This window comes from Mobula birostris, chromosome 6 (genome assembly GCF_030028105.1).
Source record: "Mobula birostris isolate sMobBir1 chromosome 6, sMobBir1.hap1, whole genome shotgun sequence".
Taxonomy (NCBI): Eukaryota; Metazoa; Chordata; class Chondrichthyes; order Myliobatiformes; family Myliobatidae; genus Mobula; species Mobula birostris.
The window spans coordinates 180042224-180055229 of NC_092375.1; the positions used below are offsets into that span (position 1 = coordinate 180042224).

The 13006-nt window shown below is 41.1% G+C and overlaps 1 protein-coding gene across 2 annotated transcripts in view; it reads right to left on the bottom strand.

The window, feature by feature from the left end:
* The window catches only part of itgb6 (integrin, beta 6), a 66038-nt gene that overhangs the window by 33953 nt on the left and 19079 nt on the right, over positions 1–13006 (bottom strand). For both annotated transcript variants that reach the window (XM_072262015.1, XM_072262016.1), the window contains exon 8: positions 8415–8504. In XM_072262015.1, the coding sequence (XP_072118116.1) occupies positions 8415–8504 (90 nt within the window). The remainder of the gene's footprint in view (positions 1–8414; positions 8505–13006) is intronic.

Here is a 13006-nt window from a genome sequence, read left to right on the forward strand (position 1 = left end):
AATTTTTTGCCACGAGTGGCTGTGGAGGCCAAGTCATTGGCTGTATTTAAGGCAGAGACAGATAAAGCACCTCTTAGCTGCAAGGTCAATAAGCAGAAAGGATAGCTGCAAGATGATTGACAAATTGAGGTGAGAAAAATCTTGTTTATACAATGAGAACCTAGCATTTAAGTGCAGGTTTAATATAAAGTTAATAGTAGCCTCTGAAAGTAAATTCATAAATACTTTAAGGAAATTAACTTGCAGGGACTTTCAGAGAGAGCAAGGAAATGCTCCAAATGAAATAGTCTTTACAAGAACCAGCACAAACTCAAAAGGTGGAATGGCCTCCCCCAGCTCTGTGTTATTTATTCAGTGACGCTGTTACAGTGTGTATCTTGGTAGTCTGCATTAACACAGGTCAAGATGAAGCCACACTCAGGTTGGAGGAACAATGCCTGATATTCCATCTGGGTAGCCTCCAACCTGATGGCATGAACATTGACTTCTCTAACTTCCGTTAATGCCCCACCTCCCCTTTGTACTCCATCCATTATTTATTTATTTATTTATTTTCCTCTTTCCTTTTCCTCCCTCTGTCCCTCTCACTACACTCTTTGCCCATCCTCTGGGCTCCCCCCTCCCCTTTTCTTTCTCCCTAGGTCTCCCGTCCCATGATCCTCTCATATCCCTTTTGCCAATCAACTTTCCAGCTCTTAGCTCCATCCCTCCCCCTCCTGTCTTCTCCTATCATTTCAGATCTCCCCCTCCCCCTCCCACTTTCAAATCTCTTACTATCTCTTCTTTTAGTTAGTCCTGACGAAGGGTCTCAGCCCGAAACGTCAACTGTACCTCTTCCTAGAGATGTTGCCTGGCCTGCTGTGTTCACCAGCAACTTTTATGAATCTTGCTTGAAATTCCAGCATCTGCAGATTTCCTCGTGTTAAGGACATGTTCAGCACAGCTTTGTGGGCCGAAGGGCCTGTATTGTGCTGTAGTTTTTCTATGTTTCTATGTCTTACCCTTCCTGAAGTCCACAATCAGTTCTTTCATCTTACTGACATCGAGTGCCAGGTTGTTGCTGTGGCACCACTCCACTAGTTGGCATATCTCACTCCTGTACGCCCCCTCGTCACCACCGGAGATTCTACCAACAATGGTTGTATCATCAGCAAATTTATAGATGGTATTTGAGCTATGTCTGGCCACACAGTCATGTGTATATAGAGCAGTGGACTAAGCACACACCCCTGAGGTGCGCTGGTGTTGATAGTCAGCGAGTTATCACCAATCTGCACAGATTGTGGTCTTCCGGTTGGGAAGTCGAGGATCCAATTGCAGAGGGAGGTACACAGGCTCAGATTCTGCAACTTCTCAATCAGGATTGTGGGAATGATGGTATTAAATGCTGAGCTATAGTTGATGAACAGCATCCTGACGTAGGTGTTTGTGTTGTCCAGGTGGTCTAAAGCCTTGTGGAGAGCCATTGAGATTGTGTCTGCTGATGACCTGTGGTGACGATAGGCAAATTGCAATGGATCCAGGTCCTTGCTGAGGCAGGAGTTCAGTCTAGTCATGACCAACCTCTCAAAGCATTTCATCACTGTCGATGTGAGTGCTACCAGGCAATAGTCATTAATTCAGCCCACGTTATTTTTCTTAGGCACTGGTATAATTGTAGCCTTTTTGAAGCAAGTGGGAACTTCCGCCCGTAGCAGTGAGAGGTTGATAATGCCATTGAGTACTCCTGCTAGTTGGTTGGCACAGATTTTCAGAGCCTTACCAGGTACTCCATTAGGATCTACCGCCTTTGGTGCCAACATGTAGCAAAACTGGCTGCTCACCCTTGAGAATGTAATGGATCCGATCGGAGACATCCCTGATCCTGGCACCAGGATCTTTGGTAAATACATCTTTGATATGTAGTTGCTATAAGCAAGTTTGTATTGAATAATTCTCCAAACCTGCTAATTCCAAATAAAAAACAGGCCTGTACAAACCTGCTGCTTTTCTTACCTGCAGACTGTGAATCAGATCATGAAAGACACCTCAAGGAACATCACAGAAGAGTAATTGTTTGATTTTAAGCACATGTTACTTGGCAGCACCACCAGCCGAAGTGCTAAAACATGAAGTTGCACCTGGAAGCTATTTTACCAAGGGCAGATGTCTTTACAAAACTGCACGTGGTGTATGAGCACAAAAGAACACTGCCAACAGTGGGTTGGAAAATAAAGAGCAAATCTGCTGCTTAATTCATGTTTCAACAAGTGATGGCTTAACCAAGCAGTCAGGCTTTTGATGACAAGGAGAAGATAAAGTTTCAGGTTTACCTTGGTGGGAATTCCACAAGCAGAGGAATCAATTTGGAAAGCTTTAATGCTCCCCTAATTTTACATAGATCCTTTGGATGATACAAAGCAATAAAGGATAGCTGCAAGAATTATGTAAAGACTTACAACACCACACTTGTCATCTTCATTTTATGTTCTTGGTATTTATTTCTTATTTATGTATTATTATTATTTCTTTTTGTATTTGCAGTTTAGTGTCTTCTGCACTCTGTTTGAACATTTTAGTTGGGTGTTCATTGATTCTGTTATGGTTACTATTCTATAGATTCATTGGTATGCCCACCGAAAAATGAATCTCAGAGTTGTATATGAAGACATATGTATAACTTGATAATAAAATTTACTTTGAACTTTTAATTTAATTGTCAGTTAGATTCACATTTCAATCCTATGTATAGGAGGTCAAAATGTGGCATTATGGTTGACTCTTAAACCCGCAGTATCTTAACGAACACTATGATGCATCAAAAACATATTTGAGAGGGGTAATCCCAAATGTTCAATAATGGTATTGGTGGTATTACTTTCATTCTACTCATTTGAGGACCAAGATATTGTAGATGCTTCAGGTAAAGCCCATTCGCCTATATGCTGCAATGAACAGGTTAACAATTTGGAGGATGCTCTCTGAAAGTGTGTCTTGCAGTTCAGTGGCTAAGGTTGGAGGACCCTTGGCTGTGGAACAGAGATGACATAAATTGGTTTGTTTCTCACTCACTTTGTAGATTAGCTCCACTACCACAAGAAGCTAATGGCTGCAAGGTGCAACATTGTTGCCAAAAGAACTTTTGGGAAATCTGGAATTTCACAGCTCAGTTGTTCTGCCTTTGCAGCAAACTTGGACACGTGGATATGAGACAGGCATTTAAAAATATGAAAGCAGATACAAAAGTAGTGACAAATTGTTCCAATTGGTAAAGGTGTCAAAAACTAGTTGACAAAGAATGACAGAAGAAACAAATGTGACATGAAGAAAAACATTTAATGTTGTAAGTGCTTAATGTCTTGTGTGTTCTGCAGTCGAGGAAGATTCAATAATGGAATTCTACAGGCAGCTAGATTAGTAAATGAAGGGAAAGAATTTTCAGACCGAGGAGAGTATTTAATATTTAAGTAATATGTGAGTAATCTTGTATACATATTGGTTGATTAATCATTCTTGTTTGTTGAAATGCTTAATTACGAGTTATATGTATAAATACAGAAATTGCATATGTCATCACAGTACCACATGGTATGAGCGTGCCTTGCTTAAAGTAAACACAAAGTTGGACCCGCATTTTCAGATTCCCTTATCTTCCTTTGAAGTAATTTAATGTTTTGAAGTTACAAAACATAACAGTAGTTTGGGATAATGTCAGAAGATGAATTTCTCTTGCACAGATCTAGAATAGAATCAACAGACTGAATGGTCAACTTTCATTCTGTGACAATCCTCCACGACCAAGATCAACACGTTGACACCATGTGGAGGCTTGCGTGCTTCAAGGACTCTATCAGGTGATGCCAACATAGGGCCACCCATGTTGCAGTGTCTCTGGTTGAAGACCGATCCAACCCCAGTCCCCAAATGGACAGACTCATGCCGCCCCTTCCCGGGCTATGCCATTCGAAGCAACAACAAACTTTGCGTCAATTTTGTGATAAATTTGCCGCTTATTTTTCAATCTCCAAGGAGTAACTAACTGAAGTATATATTACTCCCTTTTGCACATTACAGTAAGTTCTAGGCATTTCTAAAAATGAATTCTTAACATGGCAAAGCTGAACCAGAAATCCACATTCACATTAAACAGCAAGTATAATATGCAACAGAGCGCAGCACACAATCCCAAGGGCAGAAGATCAGCTCAATGCTCTGTCACATGAAGCACGTCCTCTTTCTGTTACGAACCAGCAGCAATAGACCACAGACTCAGCTTTTAATATTAAACGTATATATTTTCTTTTTATTTTGGTGTGTGCCTGCGTGCGTGTATCTGTGTGTGCATGCCTGCGCGTCAGTGCATGTGCATCTGCATGCATGCATCTGTGTGTGCGTCCATGATGATGTCTTTTTCATGGCTTTTACAAGGCGCGGAGCGAGAGAGAGAGAGAGAGACTGTGTGGCGCGCCACTCCTCACACAGACATTTTCGCAGTATTTTTCCCCTTTATTTTACAAGGTCGAGTTGCGATCTCGACACTCAAACCGGCACGGATGGAAAGCGTACTCGGGAGCGGACCCGGCTGGTTTTGAACCCGGGAACCTCCGCTCCCGGGTCCGGCGCCGATGTCATTGAACCACCAGCCGGTCCAAACGAATATATTTTCAATACCACCCCAAAAATACAGACATTTGAACAGATTAAACAGATTATTTCCCTAAACAAAGAAAACAGAAACAGTTTACTGCCTCTTAGCTCACAAATTGTGGAGGTTTAGAAACAGTCTTCCCATGTCTTAGGTTGGCAACCCAGAAGGTTCCGGAAACTACGGCAGCAAGTACTGGTGTCTGTGAGGAAGGGTTCTAAAATCCATGTTAAGTTGACAAAGAGGTCAATCACGGGAAAATTCCAGGGGACAAGTGATCATCACGTTCACACTGGGACCACACAGGGAAAGGAAGGCAACAGTCACAGAAGGTTCCAGACGTCGAGTAGACGTCACTTAAAAACTGGAGTCTATGCGGGAGTAACAAAGTAAAGTCTGAGTTCCAAAATCCACGTAAGGATATCCCAAGGTGACAGTCACGGAATATTCTTTAACAGTTGTGGTTGCCACATAACACACCCAAATCTATTCTTGGATTAGCAAAAAGTGGTCGGCACAGAATTCTCCAGAAATCCATGTATGTATCATACGAAGTGACAGTCACGTATCCAATATGCACTATGTGCCGTTAATTTTCATAGTCCTCTGGACATGGAGAAATATTAGGATTGCCCACTGCTGTAGTTGACTCTTTAACTAACTCCATCCAGCTCACTCTCCTGCTGGCAGCTCACAGTCCGTGCTTTTGTGTAGCCACTGAAATTTCCAGAATACTCCCGAATTGAATCGCAGAACCTTTCCCCCATTTGTTATATAACATCATCCCCCACGCACTTAAATGACGCTTACGTTTAATGAAAGCAATGGTAACATGTTACATCCCCATTACCATCATCAGGCTGGAGGTACCAGCCTGTAGACATACACTGGACACTGTAGAAACAGCTTCTTCCCCTCCACCATCAGATTTCTGAACAGAAAATGAACCAATGGACACAACTTCAATTTTTTGGCAAACAAGAGAAAACCTGCAGATGCTGGAAATCCCAGCAACACAAACAAAATGCCGGAGGAGCTCAAGGAGGTCAGGCAACATCTATGGAAAATTATCCTTCTGAAGGGTTTCGGCCTGAAACATCAACTGAAATATTTTTCCATTGCTGCTGCCTGGCCTGCTGAGTTCCTCCAGCATTCTGTGTGTGTTGCTCAATGTTTGGTCCCAATTTTTTGCATTACGGTATATTTCCTTCTGTAACGTATAGTAATTGCTAAATGTACCACACCATACTACTGCTGCAAAGCAACAAATCTGTCGACATATGTCAGTGACAATTAACCTAGTCCCTCCCCACTGACCAGAAACTGATGAAGACTAGTCAGACATATTACAGAAGTATTCAGAGACTGGGAATTCTGTGGTGACTAACTGACCTCCAGGCTGTTGAAAGCCACATCATCAGGTAAGGAATGTGTGAATATTCCCCTTTGTCTCGACAAGTGCAGATGCAACACTACGAGGACACCTGATGCCATCACAGGTCAAAATCAAACCTATGCCTCATCTCTCATCCCTACCTTGGGCTAAACGGCGTAATTCTGCTCCGATGCCTTATGATCTTATACTGGGTATACTTACAGTGGAGGTTGATAGGCTCTTGATCAGTCAGTGTGTGAAAGGTTATGGGGAGAAGGCAGGAGAATGGGGTTCAGAGGAAATGAATCAGCCAGCAGACACAATGGGCTGGTTGGCCAAATTCTGCTCCTGTGTCTTATAGTCTTATGGTCTTAGAATCCAGTCTCTTTTGGCACAGTAGGGCTATAACGTGTATCTGCAAAATGCACTGCTGAAGCACGTTACAGCTTCTTCTACAACATGGTAAATAGAAAAATAGAGGGCTGTGTGGGAGGGAAGGGTTAGACTGATCTCAAAGATTGGCATATTGTTGGCTGAAGGGGCTGTACTGTGCTGTAATATTCTACATTTTGTGTCTTAAATTTGTGAACACTAGCATTAAGGACAAGGGCAGTAAGAAAAGTGTCATCCACAAATTTTAAAAAAACTTCCTGAGCTTATACATGAATCTCTGAAAGTTAACATACATATATGATAAACAATTAGGAAAGCAAATATATTGTTGACCTTTGCATTTGAGTAGAAGAGTAAAGATGTCCCATTGAGGACTCTTATAAGAGAGCATCTGGAACATCAAGGGACATGTTTGGTCTACCAGCCTAAGGAAGGATATAGTTGTGATACAGGAGTACAACCAATGCTTAACAGATTAATTCCCAAGAGAACAAACTGAGGTGTGCTCATAGAAATGTATAAAATTCTTTTAAAAATTGACAAGGCAAATGTAAACTGTTTTGCTATTATAGATGGAAACTAGGGGGACTGATTTTAAACATGTACATCCAGCAGGTACTAAACAAACAGCTAGATAAAATGCAACACCCATCAAAGTTGCTAGTGAACGCAGCAGGCCAGGAAGCATCTCTAGGAAGAGGTACAGTCGAAGTGTCAGGCCGAGACCCTTCGTCAGGACTGACTGAAGGAAGAGCTAGTAAGAGATTTGAAAGTTGGAGGGGGAGGGGGAGATCCAAAATGATAGGAGAAGACAGGAGTGGGAGGGATAGAGCCAAGAGCTGGACAGGTGATTGGCAAAAGGGATATGAGAGGATCATGGGACAGGAGGCCCAGGGAGAAAGAAAAAGGGGAGGGGGGGGAAACCCAGAGGATGGGCAAGGGGTATAGTCAGAGGGACAGAGGGAGAAAAAGGAGAGTGAGAGAAAGAATGTGTGTATAAAAATAAATAACGGATGGGGTACGAGGGGGAGGAGGGGCATTAGTGGAAGTTAGAGAAGTCAATGTTCATGCCATCAGGTTGGAGGCTACCCAGATGGAATATAAGGTGTTGTTCCTCGAACCTGAGCTTCATCCTTACAGTAGAGGAGGCTGTGGATAGACATGTCAGAATGGGAATGGGATGTGGAATTAAAATGTGTGGCCACTGGGATGTACCGTGGAGAGCATTCTAACTGGCTATATCACCGTCCGATATGGGGGTGGTGGGGGTGGGCTACTGCATAGGAGCTAAGTAAACTGCAGAGATTTGTAAACTTACTCAGCTCCATCACAGACAATAGCCTCTATAGTATCCAAAACATCTTAAAGAGCCATGCCTCAAAAAGACAGCATCCATCATTAAGGACCCCCATCATCCAGAACGTATAATGTATTGCGTTGTACCGTCGCCACAAAGTTAACAAATTTTGCAACATATGCCAGTGATTTTAAACCTGATTTTGAAAATTAAACCAATGATGACCAATGCCAAAGGGGCAAACAAAAGCTAACAGCAAGGGAAAGTTCAGATAACAATTGTAACATTTAATTGTGAGCAAATAATGGATACACAAAAAAACCTTGCACCTCCTCTCCCTCTTAACTTTTGTCCCTGTGATAAGCAAATCATTTCTATCTCAGGCTCCTCTTATCTATGCTTCTGATGATTATTTTACGATAGGGATCATTTCCCTACTTGATCTGTAGTAGTTCCCCGTTGATCAAAATTTTTCACCTTCCAGTTGATTAGCCCTTCACTCCCACCATGTTATAAAACTCTGAACATCAACCATCTGCTGCCATGGACATTGGGCATACTTCCCAGAGGACGTAGTCAATAGTCATACCTGTATTCCAAGGCTGATGTCAGATTTAACATCAAACCTCAATATCTATGAAGAATTTCATTAAGAAATAAATGCTTTCACTGAACACTATGGACATTTGGCTTGTATGGGAATTGCTGAAAATACAAGCACTTACCTTATATGCTTTAATTATCAACTGAAGGATATTTCTGGAATCACTTGCGAGAGTTTCCACTGTTGCACCCGGTATAAGTTTGGCATAATTCTATGAGGAAATAATGAGAATGTGTGTTCATTTTTTAAATAGTAGTGTGCATTGGTAAGATACATTGTTGAATAATAAGACTTTATTTTCAAAAATAGCTAGAAACCTTCAAAAAAAAGTAATCATTATGACAAAATTTCAGACATCATTGGGGAAAGAATAATTCTTTTCTCTGTGAGATTGATGAGTTCTTTGATATTTCCTTTGGTTTGAAATGTGTTACTATCTTGCAGGTGTTTTCCATCTGTTCATACTAATTAGGATTTAATGTTGTGATTAAACTTATGTATTGTTGCATCATTTCCCAAACTGTATTTATGCAATTGGAGAAGCATAATCCTGTCAGCCTTAAAATAGTTAGTAGCTTATCATTGCTTTGAAAATCACCAGGAAGAAGCAGTTAATGCTTGCTTCTTGGTGTTGCTATCAGGAAGAAGGTATAGGAGCTTCAGGACTCAAACCACCAGCTTCATGGACAGTTATTACTCCTCAACCATCAGGGTCTTGAACCAGAAGGGATAACTTCACTCAGCTGCAATTGCCCCATCATTGAAATGTTCCCACAAACTATGGACTCACTTTCAAGGACTCTTCATCTCACATTCTCTATATTTGTTGTTATTTCATTCTTTTAGTATTTGCCAGTTTGGAGTCTCCTACACTCCGGTTGAACACCCTAGTTAGGCGGTCTTTATTAATTCTGTTATGGTTATAATTCTATAGATTTATTGAGTATGTGTGACGACAGTCCCTGACGAAAATGGCTTGGACCCAAATGCTGGAGTGTCCAAGGCTGGGATTGAGACATGGCTTCAAACCGGATCAAGAAACTGAGCATAAATCAAACACTAGACGAAATCACGAGTAGGGTTACGATTGAGCACCAAACCTCAGTTCTGGTGCTCCTTAAATGCTCAGCCCTTGGCACCCAAAACATGATTGCCTATTAGCAGGACTGTTCTTTAAAAGGGGCACGCCAGCTATCCATACTCCAGGGAGTTAGAGCACCTAAACATCGGAAGCTGTCGCCGATGGGTGTGTGTCGCAGCAGTATGCTCACAAGAAAATAATCTTGGGGCTGTATATGGTGACATATATGTACCTTGAAAATAAACTTTGAATTTTAACCTTCCACTATTAATTCAAGGTCAGGTGCAGTGCAATGTTAGCCAAACAACACTTAAATTAAATCAACACACAATGAACTGGTAAGTGTGAAAAACTAACTATCAAGACTGCATAATAAATCTACAGTAAAACATTGCTTAAAAACTCCCTATTTTTCCTCTGATTGTTAAGGAGACAAAATACAGTACTGTGCAGGTCTTCAGCACATATATATAGCTACGGTGCCCAAGACTTTTGCACAGTACTGCATTTACCAACGTGGCGCAGAGTCAGAGTTTGCTAAGGATGTTGGGAATGGTGAAGGTTGTGTGCTGTGGGAGGGGTGTGGGACAGGTGGCACTGAAGGAATACCAGGGGCAGGGGAGTGGCATGGGTGTAGACACGCCCATCCCTGAGATACCAAGCCAGGTTATCCGGTTCCAAACACTAGTTCATTGATCATTACAGAACGTCTCTCTCGCGCTGCCCGCTCCCGCTCCCTCCTTTTCGCAACCATGATTCCCCTCTCCCTGCCCCCTTCCCACGCTCAGTCCACAATTGAGACCCATATCAGAATCACATTTATCATCACTCACATATGTCATGAATTTTTTTTGCGGCAGCAGTACAGTGCAATAAATAAAATTACTACAGTACTGTGCAAAAAGTCTTAGGCACCCTAGATATATATATGTTCCCAAGACTTTTGTACAGTACAGTATATAATGGGAACACATTTACAAAGTTAAACTACATTTTGATTCTCCATTGAAAACAATGGATTTACAGCATGGAGAAATTACTCTAATTTGAACAATTGTGAGAATATAACTCTTAACATACCTGTGTGCATTATTATGTGGCTGATGTTTACAGCACAATTGTGGGGAAATGATTGGTTAGTTTTATATAAGCAATGTGAATAGTGAAGCATTATAAAGCACTGAAATGGGACAAGTGTCATATGGAAGATATAAATACCAACTGCAGCAATGACTCAGACTGTGGTGATGGTTAGACGGCAGATCTGTACAAAACTATTGATGAGACTCGAGCCACATTTCCATACATTCCAGACTACCACGACTACATGATGGAATGCAAAGGTCAGAGGACAGATGCAGGCACATCTGATCTCTCACTCTGCTTCTGGCCTCACCAGTGCCCAGTGTATTCACATAACACAGTGACATGAGGAGCCAGGTACACTTCATATCTAGCCTAAGCTTTATGTCAACAAATAGTGCAGTCCTGTACACTTCAATGGGTCACTAAACTTCCATAAAAAAAGCAAGTATGTGACTTCTACCAAATTTTATTTTAATTAATTCAACAAATTTGTGCCTGTTAAATGTGTTTTCAAGTTTTATGCAACACCCACAGAATGCGGGAGGAACTCAGCACGCCAGACAGCATCCATGGAAAAGAGTGAACAGTCAATGTCTCTGGTCGAGACTCTTCATCAGCACTGAAGTGTCCACATGGAGGTTCTCGGCACGAAACATCGAGTGTTTATTCCTTTCCATGGATGCTGCCTGGCCTGCTGAGTTTCTCTGCATTTTGTAATGCTTTGGATTTCCGGCATCTGCAGATCTTCTCGTGTTTGTTTCAAGTTTTGTAATGTTTTTAATAAATAACTTAAAAAGATTTAAATTTTTACTGTTTCCAAATAGCTTTAGCCATCAGAGACATGTGAAAACCCTGGAAAAAGCTTTCTGACAGCTTGAGCAGTCTGAAGGTCACATGAAATATGCAATCATGGTGACAATTTGTCACAGCTTTCTGAGAACAAAGAGTAAACTCGTGTGCAAATCCTCCATCCAAAAGGGATTTTTCCCAGAGAGAAGGAGTCATTCACAAAGATGTGTTCCTCAGATTTCAACAATAAAGAACACATTTTTACAACAGCTTTTGTTTCATCTAAATAATTCATCTCGTTTTACCTTCACTTTTAGTCTCAAAAACACAGCTATTTGTTTTTGAAGAATTAAAAACTAAATTTGATTCTAATTAAAATGCCTCACCAATATTGTGCAATAAATCAAAGGCATACATAACTCTAGTGAGCAATAACACCTTATACCAGGGATTCTAGCCCCTTTTATGCCATGGACCCTTACCATCAACTGCGGAGTCCGTGGACCTCAGGTTAGGAACCAACCCCTGCCTAATGAAGAATAACATTTCACGTTTGAATGTTTCTGATCTTATGAGTCAAATGTACCGTCTAATGCAGAAACACTCCTTAGGACTGGTTGCTACTAGATTAACTGATTCCAGTGGAGCATAAAACAAAGAATATTCTTATAGCTGGACGACCTTAAGAAATTGTTTTATGGAACATGCAGAAGTCATGTTCACGATTTTATTAACATTGCTTTAGGAACATGAAGTCATAACAAGGAAACACAATGGATGTTGAAAATATAGATCAGTTGCTTCACGGAAAGATGCTCCAGCCACTAAATTTTCACAGCATCCAAGCAACTCGGCCTGTTTGGGTACAGATTGTGGAAAATGTACCTTAACACTTATAAAGTCTATGTTACAAATTTATTTTTCTAAATTAATTAGTGAGATTGAAATGCCCCACTGTAAACCGTGATGAAATGCCCAGCCACAAATTTTTTTTGTAATATGGAATGATGTGGGAACATACAAGTCTTTCAATTTCCTCAAGATAAAATTTATGCTAATTATATAAAAAGTATTGGTGAACTCAAAGGGGACTACAATCCACACCTTGGCATCAATGGGCAGGGGGCTGCAATAGAGAGAAGCATAGAAATGCAATGTTTATAAGAAATGTCACTGTAGGCTCAGAGAATACTTCTGTGATGTGTAGAGAAGAGGAATAAAGTGCTTGCAGGAGTAGGAGTGTTAGGCAGACATTGAGAAAAGGAAGTAGCTCCATCTTGGACAGCAACAGACAAGCGATTCCTATAAAATATTCACAGGCTTGGAGTAGATGCACAGCTCTTCCCACACCTAACAAAGAGGCTGGTTTCTTAAAGAACCTTTTGACAGAGTAAAATTCAGACAACAAAGTACACTAAATGCTCAGCTTTCATGAGGCATTCCAGCAGCTGTGAATGGTGAGAAAAGAAGTCAAAAGCTAGTCAATTTCCTCCCAAGGAGCAAGTAAATGAAAAGCAAGCTGTGTTGAATTTGACAAGTTGAAACTTGCAAGTCATTCATTAAGGGCAGACATTTTCAGATGGAAAATTTGAGGTGCTCAGCAGAGATTTTAATTTCAGTCAAAAGCTTGTAAATGCTACTGCTTTGACCTGTGTTTGAAAGGCAACCTCTGGCTTGTTGTCAAGAAGAAAACATTTGTTATGTGATAAACTAAATAAAGCCCTTTACTATCACAGAGACTCATTCAGTAAATGCTC